This window comes from Rosa chinensis, chromosome 2 (genome assembly GCF_002994745.2).
Source record: "Rosa chinensis cultivar Old Blush chromosome 2, RchiOBHm-V2, whole genome shotgun sequence".
Classification (NCBI taxonomy): Eukaryota; Viridiplantae; Streptophyta; class Magnoliopsida; order Rosales; family Rosaceae; genus Rosa; species Rosa chinensis.
The window spans coordinates 64,910,759-64,924,373 of NC_037089.1; the positions used below are offsets into that span (position 1 = coordinate 64,910,759).

At 39.5% G+C, this 13,615-nt stretch overlaps 1 protein-coding gene across 1 annotated transcript; it reads left to right on the forward strand.

Moving 5' to 3' along the window:
* The first annotated feature begins 8,351 nt into the window (after positions 1-8,351).
* LOC112186321 (tyrosine-sulfated glycopeptide receptor 1) lies at positions 8,352-12,602 on the forward strand. Its single transcript, XM_024324683.2, has 2 exons — positions 8,352-8,852; positions 8,999-12,602. The coding sequence occupies exon 2, from the start codon at positions 9,087-9,089 to the stop codon at positions 12,381-12,383; it is 3,297 nt and encodes a 1,098-aa protein (XP_024180451.1). The 5' UTR covers positions 8,352-8,852; positions 8,999-9,086; the 3' UTR covers positions 12,384-12,602.
* The last annotated feature ends 1,013 nt before the right edge of the window (positions 12,603-13,615 follow it).

Sequence of the window (13,615 nt, forward strand, 5' to 3'; positions counted from 1 at the left end):
TATAATAAAGTACGCGACGTTACGAGTCTGTGAGAATTTTCAGGGAATTTTTTCGACACAAGAACTATTTATTTTGAATTTCAGAAGTTTAGGAATTATGGAAATTCATTTTAAATAAAAAGAAATGCTCTGGCGTGATCTGGACCGTTAAAATGTCCACCGCTTGATCAGCTCCATTCGTCTGAAATGACACTCAGGCTATAAATAGCCCTTAGATCGAATCACCGTCCCAGATCATTCCATAAACGATCAGAGCTCTCGATCGGTTTCTGCTCCTTGACGACCCGGACAGAACTCCTCCGTCCGACCACCTGTAACAGCTTTGTCTCGCCGTCACCTACGTCCCTGCATTCTCGGATTGTACATGCATCGATGGTGAACAAAGAATCGACGACGAGAAGCTATGGGTTTTCTGGTGAAGTTCCTGCAATCTCTGGCGATCGTCAGGGCTGCATGAGGTACGGAAGTTGATTCTCTTGACGTGCTCTACATCTTGCTAAGTTTAGTTTTTGAATTCGATCGATTGTTGACTGATTGGGTTTCTGGGTTAGCTTCGGGCGTCGCTGCAATTATTGCCGCCGGTAGCTGTTCTGACTTCCTTGGTTCGTTTCCGACGTCGTGGAGCATCAATTGAAGTCCGAGGAAGCCCAGTTTATTGAGTTGGCTGAAGTGAGGAGCTTGGGTATGTCCTGCCTCCGTCGTACCACCCCTTATGGTGGCGGTTTGAATTTCTTTTAGGTTTAATTTCGATCACAGTGTGTCGACGCGGTCGGCCACATGGCGCTTCCCCATTCGTCCGTGTCCTCCACGCTGTGCCACTTCTGCGTCTCTCTCTGCGCGTCACCACATGACGTCACCCACGATCTCATGTGGGCCAAGCTGGCAGCCGGATGACCTTGGGCAAGAAAAAAGTCATGGGTTTGGAATTTTTCTTAGACTTGGTCAAGCAAAGCTAAAGTTTGGCTAGCTAAAGTAGGGCTGGTGGAGGCAATATTTTCCCCTTGCCCGGTCAACACATCATCAAAATGACATGGCAGCCAGTCAAAACTCCACCGGTGGAGTTGCTCTTAGGAGGGACTTCATCAAGTGCTCTAGACCTCTGGTGTGTAATTTTCCACTTCTTTCTTTGGGTCGAAAAAACTTCAGTAAGAGCCCAAAGCAGCCTAAAAGCTTACAAAGAGGAGCTCTAGGCTAAGAAGAACCAGGCCTAAAGGAAACGGGTCTCAAAGTCACAGGCCACACAACTTTTTTGTTCAAATAACTACCCACTACTGAATTTAAAAAATATAAACAAGCATGCGTGACAAGACTAGTGCATAACCACTGAGCTTTGATTGGTAATTGATCAAGAATTTCTTCCAACTTTGTAGATCCGTTTTGCAGAGTATCAGACTCATCGATGCGTAAGTCATGTCTATGGTCAAAATCCATATCAATATCCCTTTAAGCGGCATACACTTGTAGAGAGAAAACGCCTAGACAAATCATAATTTGCCAAGATTTGTCAGTCTTCGATGAAGTTTGTGGAATGTACTCGGATGTTGGAGAACTTGATGACTTGATGTTTATAAAGTAGATGCGTATAATTGACTTTTTATCCAAAGTAATGTGGCAATCAAGCCATATTAATTTACAATTTATGAATGATATGTGTTTGATATATACGCGGTTCCATATATATATATATATATATATATATATATATATTGGAGTTTTTATTTGGTGTCACACGTTTTTTTTTATATTTGTGGTGTCACAAGTTTTACTAAATTTTAAAATGTCTAAAATTCTTTTTCAAATTAAAAATTAAACTTAACCTAAAATCATCAAAGGAGGTTATTATGGTAAAATTAAAAACCACAAAATACAGAAATATGAAAAAGATTGAAGAACTGAGGGAAACTTCTATGTTCTTCAATTTCTGTGCCAAATTTTGAAATACCTAAAATTAATGCTCTTGCAAATAAAAGATAAGCACTAATAATAAAATCATCTAAAATGGTTTTCATAATAATATAAACAAAAAAAAAACATATGTAAAAATTGAGGAACTGCTTTTCAACAACAAAAAAATTGAGGAACTGTGTGAAAGAAGAATTTTGGCGTTCTTCCTTGCTTCACCAATCAAACGTGCATTGCACGGGTACGAGACTATATGATTAAAGCTAAGCTTTAATAAAGGACCTTCAACTATAAATATTTTCTTGCTCTCCTCTTGTGACAAACATCTAGGGTTGGTCGGGTCCTTTACTTTTGATCGGCGCACCGATCTATCTTTGAAGATGCTTTACATCTTCGTCACTTTGTCGACTATGGTTAGTCCAACTGTTAAGGGTATGAAACTTAACCTTGTTTAGGACATAAGGTATTCCATAATTACTTATTCCTCAAATAATGTTTGTATTCCTTTAAAAGGTCATTGAACATTGACTATCCGGACAAGTCAGTGCGATACGTACTAAGGTTAACTAAGGGGGGTGTATTGTATATGAAATTAGTGGAAGTTTTAAAGAAATCTATGGAATTTAAAAGTCTGGGTGTATTCAATATAGACTTTTAACAGTCCATGAAAGTCTTGAGGTATTCAATTAGGATTTTTAAAGACTTCATGAATTCCACCAAAATCTAGGGGTATTCAATTAGGACTTTTAAAAATGAATAAAAGTACAGAGGTATTCAAAATATCATTCATACTTATGGAATTAGAAAATCATAGATAATCATGGATTTTGTAGTGTTAACTATACATAACAAACTCCAATAATTTTCCAGCCTCCAGACCAAAGATTTCAAAAAGTCTATCAAAGTTTCCTCTTCAAAAAAAAAAAAAGGTCTATCAAAATTATTCTCTCTACGCACGAATAAATTTGTCCTTGATCATCTCTCTTTCTTAATTTTTTGTCTTTTCTCTAATTTTTTATGATATCAACTTTTTTTTATACCCAACATGTTCATTGTAGTTGTTGAATGTGATTTTTTTTTTTTTTTTTTTCAATTGTGATACTTCGAACTCTAATAGCAATAAAAATGATTTATGAAACCCTAAAACTCAAATATTGTGGTCTAACCCTAAGACCTTGAACCATACTAAATTTTATCTTATTAATTAATTATTCTCATTAATTTGAATTTATATTATGGTTCAAAAAAAGGTTGAACAATTGAATTTCAATTGATTGATTATAGATCAAGACATTGATCAATATTGCTACAATATATGTTAATCGGCGAAAACAAAATTGATTAGAATAATTAACCATAAACATCAAGTGATCTATATTGTATATTTATGTTGTTGGGAGATTAGGAATGAGAACAAACTCGCTAGACAAACTAACAATCATTTATTTGAGTCAATTTCTATTAGAAGATACTGGAGCATTGAAGAGATAACAAGTTATTATTTTGTTTTGTGTTTCGGCTGCATTTGTTTTTTATTTATTTTTTATATATTTTGTACATCCTAGGAAATATGTAGAAGTCATTCATAATAAAGTATATAGATTTTCATGAATCAATAAAAGTCTGTTGCTAAAATCAATGGTTTTAAGAAATCCATAACAGTCTATCGACTTTTTAAAGAGTCTGTGGAGTTTTCAAAAAGTCTGTAATTTAAAAAAAGTCTGCACAAATCCAAATACAATACACCCCCCTAAGTTTTGAGTTACACGTTAGCGCATTCAACATATATAAAATCCGTTAACAATTGGTATCAAGGCTTGCAATTCTATGTATAGTGATGTAGCACTTATAATTTCTTAGTAGAGTTTTTATATTCTCAACATCTTTATGATGTAGTCTACCGGACAAATTAGTTATTCATATCCACACATATGTAATGGTGCTAAAAACCGTTAAATATAGAAGATGTTAATACAATCCTTTCTTGGAGCAAGATAACATCCTTGTCAACCTTGAAAACCCCTCTTTAGCAACCCTTTTGAACATCTCCCATTTTATCAATGAAAGCATATATGCCTAGTTCACTCCATCTCCTAGTGGGCATAAAAAACCAAAGTAAAACCCCAATTCACAAGAAATTGATGTCTTAAAAATTTATTGATCAAGAGTTGGTTCACATTAAGATATACAGTCCTGATCACATGGTCAGCAACTGACCATGGATTTTCTGGTCACTGACCGTTCGATTGAGATCGGACGGTTGACAGCTCTCATCTTAAATCTCATTACTTAGCTGTCAATCGTCCGATCTGAATCGGACGGTCAGTGACCAGAAAATCCATGGTCAGCACCTAAGATATGAAATGATCAAATCTATGAGGTGTTTCTTTGTAGTGGGATCACATTCAGATGCCTATTATTTAGTTTGACATATGCAATCTTTATTTGATTATTCCCCACTAGCTTCTTATTATTATTTTTTTCGTTTTCCATATGATATTGACTTAGTGCATCCAACCTGGTAATCAATCTATTTGCAGAAAAATATTTGTCTCCTAATATTCAAGTTTAATATTAAAGAGAACTGCCGGTCATGATACCCAAGTTGACTTTGCACGTAGATAACTGTGAGTAGTGCACGCTAATCACAGTGATTTTTCGTGATTAGTGATCGATAATGTGAAAAGATGATAACTATGCTTTATATTTCTTAATGAGAAGATTAATAAGGATTATGAAACTGTTAAGTCGTACTTGGTTGGAAATTATCTAGGTTCATTATCAGAAATGGACCTACGTATCTAGGTATCTACGCAGTGGCGGAGCTCGGATTTAATTTTAAGTGAGGCACTTATAAAATATTAATACTTCATAAACAAAATAAAAATAAAAAATTAAATTAATTTGTTCTAAATTGTCTAATGCAATAAGCTAATAACTATATTAAATTTTTATAACTACATTAATTTTTTTGAAAATTAATTCAAAAGTAGAACTAAGTGTTAATAACTTAATATCCAAAAGAATAATATGTATTACATATAAAATATTCAGACACAAGAAAAAAAAAAAACCAACTAGTGAATTTCGAACTTAGACCAAATTGTTGCTGACAAAAACAGAAACTACTGGACTAGCCCTTCTGCATGGTAATTATACAAACCAGCATTTATATGTACCTTGGCTACATACTTCAGAATTAAAAAAAATAAAAACTCAGTGGGTCACAGGACCCACTGGGCCCCAACATGGCTCCGCCACTGTATCTACGTTTTCTTTTATTAATGACTTTCTGTTCACAGTGAATCTACTACCATCGCGTGGCTAAACCGCAAGAGTTCCAACTTTTTTCTCTCTTGTTTTTTTTACCTTCTTATTACAAAATAAATGAAGACAACTAGAACAAAAATTCACGATGGCAACTTTTAATCAAAATAAAACGTGTATGAAGAATCAAATTGGACCAACTCCTAGTATCTTCAGTCCAAGATTTGCCATTACATTTGCCACGTACTGCATTGTCCTTCAAGTATCTTCTTACGATGTCACAAAATTTCATGAAGAATATGGTATTACGAAGACCTGTCTTCACTTCACAAGGGATTTCACACTATCATTGGATGCAATCAATTAATAGTTTGGAGTCTCCCTGAATATGAAGTTTATTGTAAGTTTAGGTAGCATGAAGATCAATGTACAAAGCTAAACCTCCGGCTTGAAAAACATTATAAGGATCTAAATTTCTCGCTCATACAATTAAATGTTTACCATCTCAAAATATAATAAAAAATATGACTCTGACTTTCTCTCTCAAGAAATATCACCGTTCTCTTCTTGGGCAAGTGGCGGCGAAAAAATTACTCATCTACTTCTCTCTTTGGGTTGCGCCGGTGACAAATCTTTTCGTCAGACTCTATCTTCGGTTAGGGGATGCATATTTGTTGTAATTGATGGAGATTGGGTTCTAGTTAACCGGATCTGGCTTGGTGGAAGATTTCTAATCGTCAGTGATTTCGTTATGACGAACTGTGTTGGTTATTGGTAGGCGCAGCGGGGCGGGCTGATTCACATATCTGCTGGTGGAGGCGATTGCGGCGGCTTCTATGCCTACTGTGGCAAATTGGCGTCTAAATCTGCTAGGGCAACTGATGGCATGGTGGGATGTCCCGATGGTTTTCCTGGATTGCCATCAGCCTTAGGTCAGGAGCGGTTGCGGACAAGGCGGTGTTCTTTCGACTTTGTGGTTTGGAGGTTGAAGATGTTAGAGCGGCGGGCCTGATGGCGACGCAACTGGTGGTTGTTGGCTGGAAAGATGTTTGTGGGTTCAATGCGCTGGGGCTTTGGTTTACCCTACTCTTTAGGCCTACTTTTGGAGTGGCTGGGCCTCTTGGGCTTTGAACTAGCTATAGACCTCATCTTTGGGCTCACTGGTCTAGGACTTCAAGTGGGCTGGATTACCCTTTTGCTGGGGGGGGGGGGGGGGGGGGGGGTTGGAGGAATTGGGTCTCTATGGTCCATAGTACTATTTAATTCCTATTTGGGTAGCAAAAATCAGTACCTTAGTTGGTTCCATTTTATGTCTGTTTCGAGGTTTCATGGTTTTTATTAGAATAAAGGTGCATAGATTTCCTAAAAAATGAGTGTATTAGGGACTTTTTTGGTTTTTTTTTTCTTCTAGAATAGGGATTTCAATACGTTCTGAGGAACGATTTTTTTCTGTCGACCCTATAGTGGTGCTTCGTTTTTGTATTGCTTGCTGAATTTAACGAAAAGGCTGACCTATTTCGATAAAAAAAAATGTTTACCATCTCATCTCTACGAACAAAGCAGCAATAACTCAGTTGTTATTTTCAATTGATCCATCAAAATTTAACTTAATTTCATTTTGATTGGGTGGCTTCTATTTGATCAGTTATGGTAATTTTTGTATTGGTGTTAATGCAAGCAGTGGCCTTATATAACATGATTAAATTTTTTTTTTTTTAACTTCTTTCATTATTGAAGGAGGATTTTTTTTTTTTTGCAGAAAATGCAATATATTCCAATGATCAAAAGATCATGACTATCATACAAGATCAATGTAGGGGATCCGAAGATCACCCATTACAATCACTGCTCAACCGACTACACAAATAGTCAGACTAATACCCATAAGGGAATGCGAAAACTAAGATCCGAAAAGGAAATGCAAAACTACTAACCAAAAGGAAACTACAAAGAAAAAACAACTAACAACTATGTTTATTCTAAAATACAACCCTAATTCTCAACATCGACCATGAATGGCTTGGGGCCTAAGACCATCTTGGTGTACCCTTCCACTGTTCAAAGCAGGGAATAGCCTCAAATTAGAGTCATATAGAAGTCCAGCCCACAACAAGCCCAACAAGAGCCCCGGCCCAACCTTTGGCCCAAACAAGAGAGAGGAGGGAGAATGGACTGAAACCAGAAGCCCAGCCCACACCCATTACCCTCAATCTGCTACTCAGATAGTCGATCACTGGAACCCTAGGAAGCTTGCCAGAGGCACTGCTACCACACCAAGCAAGCAAGCCGCCACTGCCATTCTGGCGGACGACCTCGATCTTCAACCATCCCCGCCACCTCGAGCCACCTGGGTCCGACATGAAAGATAGCCTCGCAGCCTAAACAAGCCAGATCTGCTGCAAAAACCAGAATTTGAAGAGATGCCGACAAAAGTGCACCGCCAACAACAAGAAACCAGATCCGTTGCCGCCTCACACCCACTTCTCGTCCAAAGATGCCGGTTGTCCTCGATCCCAATCAGAGAATACTCCCCTCCGCTGCACACACGAGCGTCTCACCCCAGATACGAACGGCGCCGGAAGACCCCCTGACAGGCAAGGAACGACCCAGTTGCTGCCGCCCTGCTACCAAAAACCCTAGGGTTTTGGTATAATCAGCTCCGAAAAAGATGGAGATAATTTGCTTCAAAACCCTACCGGGGAACTTAGAGGAGAAAAGAATTTATTATTGAAGGAGGATTTTGATATTATGAAGAATGACTAAATACTGAATTTAGAGCCTTTATATCCGTAATATTAATAAGGATTTCTCAATTTTTTTCTCACTAAAACAAAAAAGTGTGTTTGTATGCTCCACACTCATGTTTCAGTCAGTTAGTCACCGTTAGAAGAGTTTAAATAGAATTTATCTTTTTGGTCGGATATGAATTAATGACAGACAATGAATGAGTTTAAAGAGATCCATTTTGTCTCGTAATCATTCTGAAATATATATTTATAAATATTTGTTGAATTTTTTTCAGTTTTTACTTTTGATGGGGATAAACTGACAAATTGTCAATTTGATCAAAAGTAAGTGGTATTAGGTTGTTAAAAACGTTTTACACGTCTAGTAACTGTGGAATAAGAATTTCTACTCTACCATGTGATAAATTCCTCCATTGCAGCTGTGGCTTCTTTACTCTGTTTTTGCCTTTTTGGTCAGACACTTGTTCCGTGTTCAGTTCAACCTTGCAAATTCCCCATTTTTTGCCCAATTGTTTTCTCCCAGTCCTCTCTCCAATTCCTACCTTTGACCAATGCAACGCCCAAGTCACGAAACCACCACAGAAGATTCCATATCCCATCGTTTACCAAACACAGCAACCTCCTGGTCCTCGACCATCTGAATCCGGGTTAGGGTCCAACAACTGCATGCAACCCGGACCCTGGTTTGAATAAGCAGCAACCATCCATCCATCCATCCCCAATTCCCCATCTGTTGTTTGTTTGAGAAGCAAATAATAATGGGAGGAGGAGGAGGAGGCCAAGTGTTTCAAAGAATATTTGAGAAAGTGAATATCCTAATCCTACTATACACGCTAAGCTCAGAGGAATCGATCATCATCATCATCCCCATCATGATTGCAAGATTAGAAAATGTCCAACAACACCAACAGCCACTAGCGGCCGCCCACAACAAAAGTAAACGCTTCTTCCTCTCCCCCCATTGGATTTTTTTATCATTATCATCATCTCTCTGTGCCCATGTCAACGTCACTTGGCCTCTCTCTCTCTCTCTCCCCCCTTCCCTCTCCTTCCTTCTCTCTCTCTCAATCTCTCTGTACCAGGTATCTAGCTAGCTCTCACAGACGTACATATAGATTGGTGCCCCATTGATTGGGGGTTGATTAAAATGAAGGCGACGTGTTTGGTAAAATGAGTGACTTAGACTCTGCGCCCGGCCAAGTCTTCTTCATGTCTTCTTCTCTTGTTCCGATGAAACACGACAAGGAGCCAGAGGTCCCAACATATCCAAGAGTGGAACTGATCTTTTCTACTAAATGGGTTTTCGTTCTGCTGCTTCTACTTGTTCTTCTTCCTTGCTCTGTCTCTGCTGTCTGTATCAAAGTGGATCAAGATGCTCTTTTGTCTTTGGAGCAATCTTTCAAGGTTTCCTCCCCGTTGAATTGGTCTGTTTCTTCTGATTGTTGCCTCTGGGAAGGAATACTCTGCGGCCCCGATGATGATCGAGTTGTCAGTCTAACCCTGCCAGGGAGAGGATTAAGTGGTCCGATCAGTCCAGCTATCACTAACCTCACATTTCTCACCCACCTTAATCTCTCCCACAATTATCTTTCGGGTCTTCTACCTGATGTTTTGTTTCAATCCCTGTTTCGCCTTCAAGTTCTGGACTTGAGCTTCAATCGGCTCAATGGTAATCTACCACTTTCATCTAACGAAACCAGCAAGCTTCAGATTGTAGAATTGTCAAGCAATTACTTCAATGGAACAATCCCATCTTCGATCCTCACCCCATCCGTTGCTGCAGGCTCTCTCGCCACTTTCAATGTCAGCAATAACAGCTTTGCTGGCTCCATTCCCATCTCTGAGTTCTGCAAAAATGGTAGCAATCACAGCAACCTCACCATCCTGGACTTCTCCTTCAACAAATTCAGTGACCCAATTTCCACCGGACTCGGTTCTTGTTCGAAGCTCCAAGTCTTCCGGGCAGGCTTCAATAATCTGTCTGGTCCTCTCCCTGGTGACATTTTCGACCTTGCTGATCTCCAACAGCTTTCTCTGCCTGTCAATCGCTTGGCAGGACACATTGGTGATGGCATTGTGCGTTTAACCAATCTGAAGGTGCTGGAGCTCTACTCGAACCAATTGGCGGGGCCAATACCAAGCCAAATTGGTAACCTTTTCAGGTTGGAACAGCTAGCTCTCCACATCAACAACCTCACAGGTGCCTTGCCTGCATCTCTCAACAACTGCACAAATCTATCCACCTTGAATTTGCGGGTCAATTATATGTCTGGACAACTCTCTGCCTTCGACTTCTCTACACTCCAACGCCTCACCACACTCGACCTTGGCAACAACAACTTCACTGGTGAGTTACCACAAAGCCTCTACTCTTGCAAGTCACTAACAGCAGTTAGATTCGCTAATAACCAGCTCATAGGCCAGATATCACCTGAAATAGGTGGACTAGAGTCCCTGGCTTTCCTATCCATCTCTAACAACCACTTAAGCAATGCCGCTGGGGCTTTTGAAAATTTAAGGAGTTGTAAGAATCTGACCACTCTGGTGCTATCCAAGAGTTTTATGAATGAACCCTTGCCGGATGATAAAAGCCTAGTAGACTCTGGTGGATTTCAGAATATACAGGTTTTTGCCCTGGGTGGCTGCAATTTCACAGGTCAAGTTCCTACCTGGCTTGGCAAGCTTAAGAAACTTGAAGTCTTGGACTTGTCAGTTAACCTCTTAACAGGTCCAATTCCCAGTTGGTTTGCTACTCTGCCTAGCCTTTTCTACATGGATTTGTCCAATAATAACCTTACTGGAGGATTTCCGAAGGAGCTCTGTGGGATGCCAGGTTTGACATCAAAAGAGGCCAGCAGTCTAGCAAAGAGCAGTAATCTAGAGTTGCCAGTATTTGTGATGCCTGAAAATGCAACTAGTCAGCAGTACAATCAGCTGTCCAGCCTCCCTCCAGCTATATATCTTGGTAATAACAGCCTTAGCGGCAATATCCCCATTGAGATAGGGCAATTGCAGTTCATTCTTGTGTTGGACCTTAGTGATAACGGCTTCTCTGGCAGCATCCCGGTTCAGATATGTAATCTCACCAACTTGGAGAAATTGGATCTCTCCCACAACAGACTATCTGGTGAAATACCTGCTGCTCTCAAAGATTTGCACTTCATGTCTTCCTTCAATGTGGCATACAATGATCTTCAGGGACCTGTGCCATCTGGAGGTCAGTTTAATACTTTTACCAACTCGAGCTTTGAAGGGAATCCAGGCTTATGTGGCCCTCAGACTGCACAGCACTCTTGCTCTCAATCAACAGCATCTCCACCAGTTCATAGTAGGAGGTCAAACAAAATCCTTCTGATTGGGCTTGCATCTTCTATTTGTTTTGGCATTGTTTTTATCATTGCAATGCTAGCTGTGTGGGTGTTGTCTAAGAGAAGAATTATTCCAGGAGGTGATTCTGACAAGATGGAATTGGATACAATCTCTAGCTATTCCACTGCTGCTGTTACTCCTGAGCTTGAGAAGGATACCAGCCTGGTCATCGTGTTCCCTACCAACACCAATGAAATCAAGGATCTTAATATATATGAAATCCTGAAAGCAACCAACAACTTCAATCAAGCAAACATCATTGGCTGTGGAGGTTTTGGTCTGGTATACAAGGCAACATTAGCAAATGGAACCAATCTGGCTGTTAAGAAACTCTCAGGAGACTTGGGTTTGATGGAAAGGGAGTTCAAGGCGGAGGTTGAGGCACTTTCCACTGCTCAACATGAGAACCTTGTTTCACTGCAAGGGTATTGCGTGCATGATGGTGTTCGTCTATTAATGTATTCCTACATGGAGAATGGAAGCTTGGATTTCTGGTTACATGAGAAACCTGATGGTGCTTCCCAATTAGATTGGCCAACACGGCTGAAGATTGCACGGGGAGCAGGGGCTGGATTGGCTTACATGCATCAGATATGTGAGCCACACATTGTGCATCGTGATATCAAGTCCAGCAACATCCTGCTGGATGATAAATTCAAAGCACATGTTGCTGATTTTGGGTTGTCCCGGTTGATTCTTCCATATGAGACTCATGTTACAACCGAGCTTGTTGGTACCCTTGGTTACATTCCTCCCGAGTATGGACAAGCATGGGTAGCCACTTTAAGAGGAGATATGTACAGTTTTGGTGTTGTCATGCTTGAGCTGCTCACTGGAAAAAGGCCGTTTGAGGTATGCAAACCAAGGTCATCGAGAGATTTGGTTGGTTGGGTACAGCAAATGAGGAAGGAGGGCAAAGCCGAGGAAGTTTTTGATCCTCTCCTGAGAGGGAGAGGCTTTGAAGAAGAGATATTGCAGGTGCTTGATGTAGCTTGCATGTGTGTCAACCAGAACCCTCTTAAGAGACCAACCATCAAAGAAGTTGTCGATTGGCTGGAAAATGTAGGGGCATCTCACCATGACTTGAATAAAGACTAGCAAAAACCTTTTCTTGACACATCCTAAGATCTTCATATGTATACTTGCACATAGATATATCGTTTTGTTGATGCAGATTTTCCCAACCTTACCTCTGTAAATGGTATTGTTTTGAAGCTCTATGGAATCAGTTCTTGTATTAAACTTATAAAAGTACATGTCATTAGTGAGAAAATGAATGCTCTCCAGGCATACAGGCCAGTCTTTTAGTTCTGCTCATTTTCATCTCTTGTACTGAAAACTATTGTCTTACTCATGCTCTTGCCTTAAATTCTTTGAAAATCTATACATCTGGAGACACTGCTGATGCATTGCTGCTATAAGCATTTGAAATTTGTTCAAGGTCTCTGCAATCTGAAACCAAAATCTGTCATGGGAAGGAAAAAGAAAAAAAATAGTGCTTTATACTGCTTGCCGGTGGCAGGTTTTTCTTTTTTCAGTTCTTCTGCATTCTCTTGTGGATATCCCCATAGTGATATGTGGATTCATTCATTCACAGAAATTTGGGATAAGCACATACATGAAGCAACTCTGAAATCTGAATTGAATATAACTGAGAGAGCAAATTGTGCAGCTTTTGTTTTAGACTTCCTTTACTGAGCAGGATATTCACTACGTGAGCAGTGCCCAGCCAGGTCTAACTACAACTGTACGTATTTGTGGGTTTTGATACTGAGATTTTACTTCTGGGATAGTGTATATGTTGGTTGCAGTGAATGCAATGTGAACAATCTGCCCAGTTTAATTTTATAACAAGTGACTGAAGGATGTCAAAATAGGAATTAGAGCATATGGTTATATTTCGTATAAAATACATGCAGATGCTCACATCAAGTTTTGTTTATCTGGTGTTGGTAACTTGGTATCGAAGTATGATGAACTCTGTATTTGGAAACTTAGGATTCTTCCATTTTCCAAAACAAAGGAAACGTATTGTCCTACTTATGCTCTTGCTTTATATTCTATGGAGATCTCTACATTTTGAGACTACCAATGCGCCGTTATGTTATACGGATTTGAAATTCGTATGAGGTCTCCGAAGTCAGGAGACAACTGACTTCCATTTTCTCACAATTCGTCATGGAAAGACATGGAAAAGAAAGAACTATACAGATCTTGGAAGATGCAGATGTTATAGAGTAGGTATTTATGATTCACGTACAGTTCTAAAATTTTAGGTATGATTGAAAGCAGGAAGTTCCTCCGATTCTTTTGCTTGGTCTAGATACTCA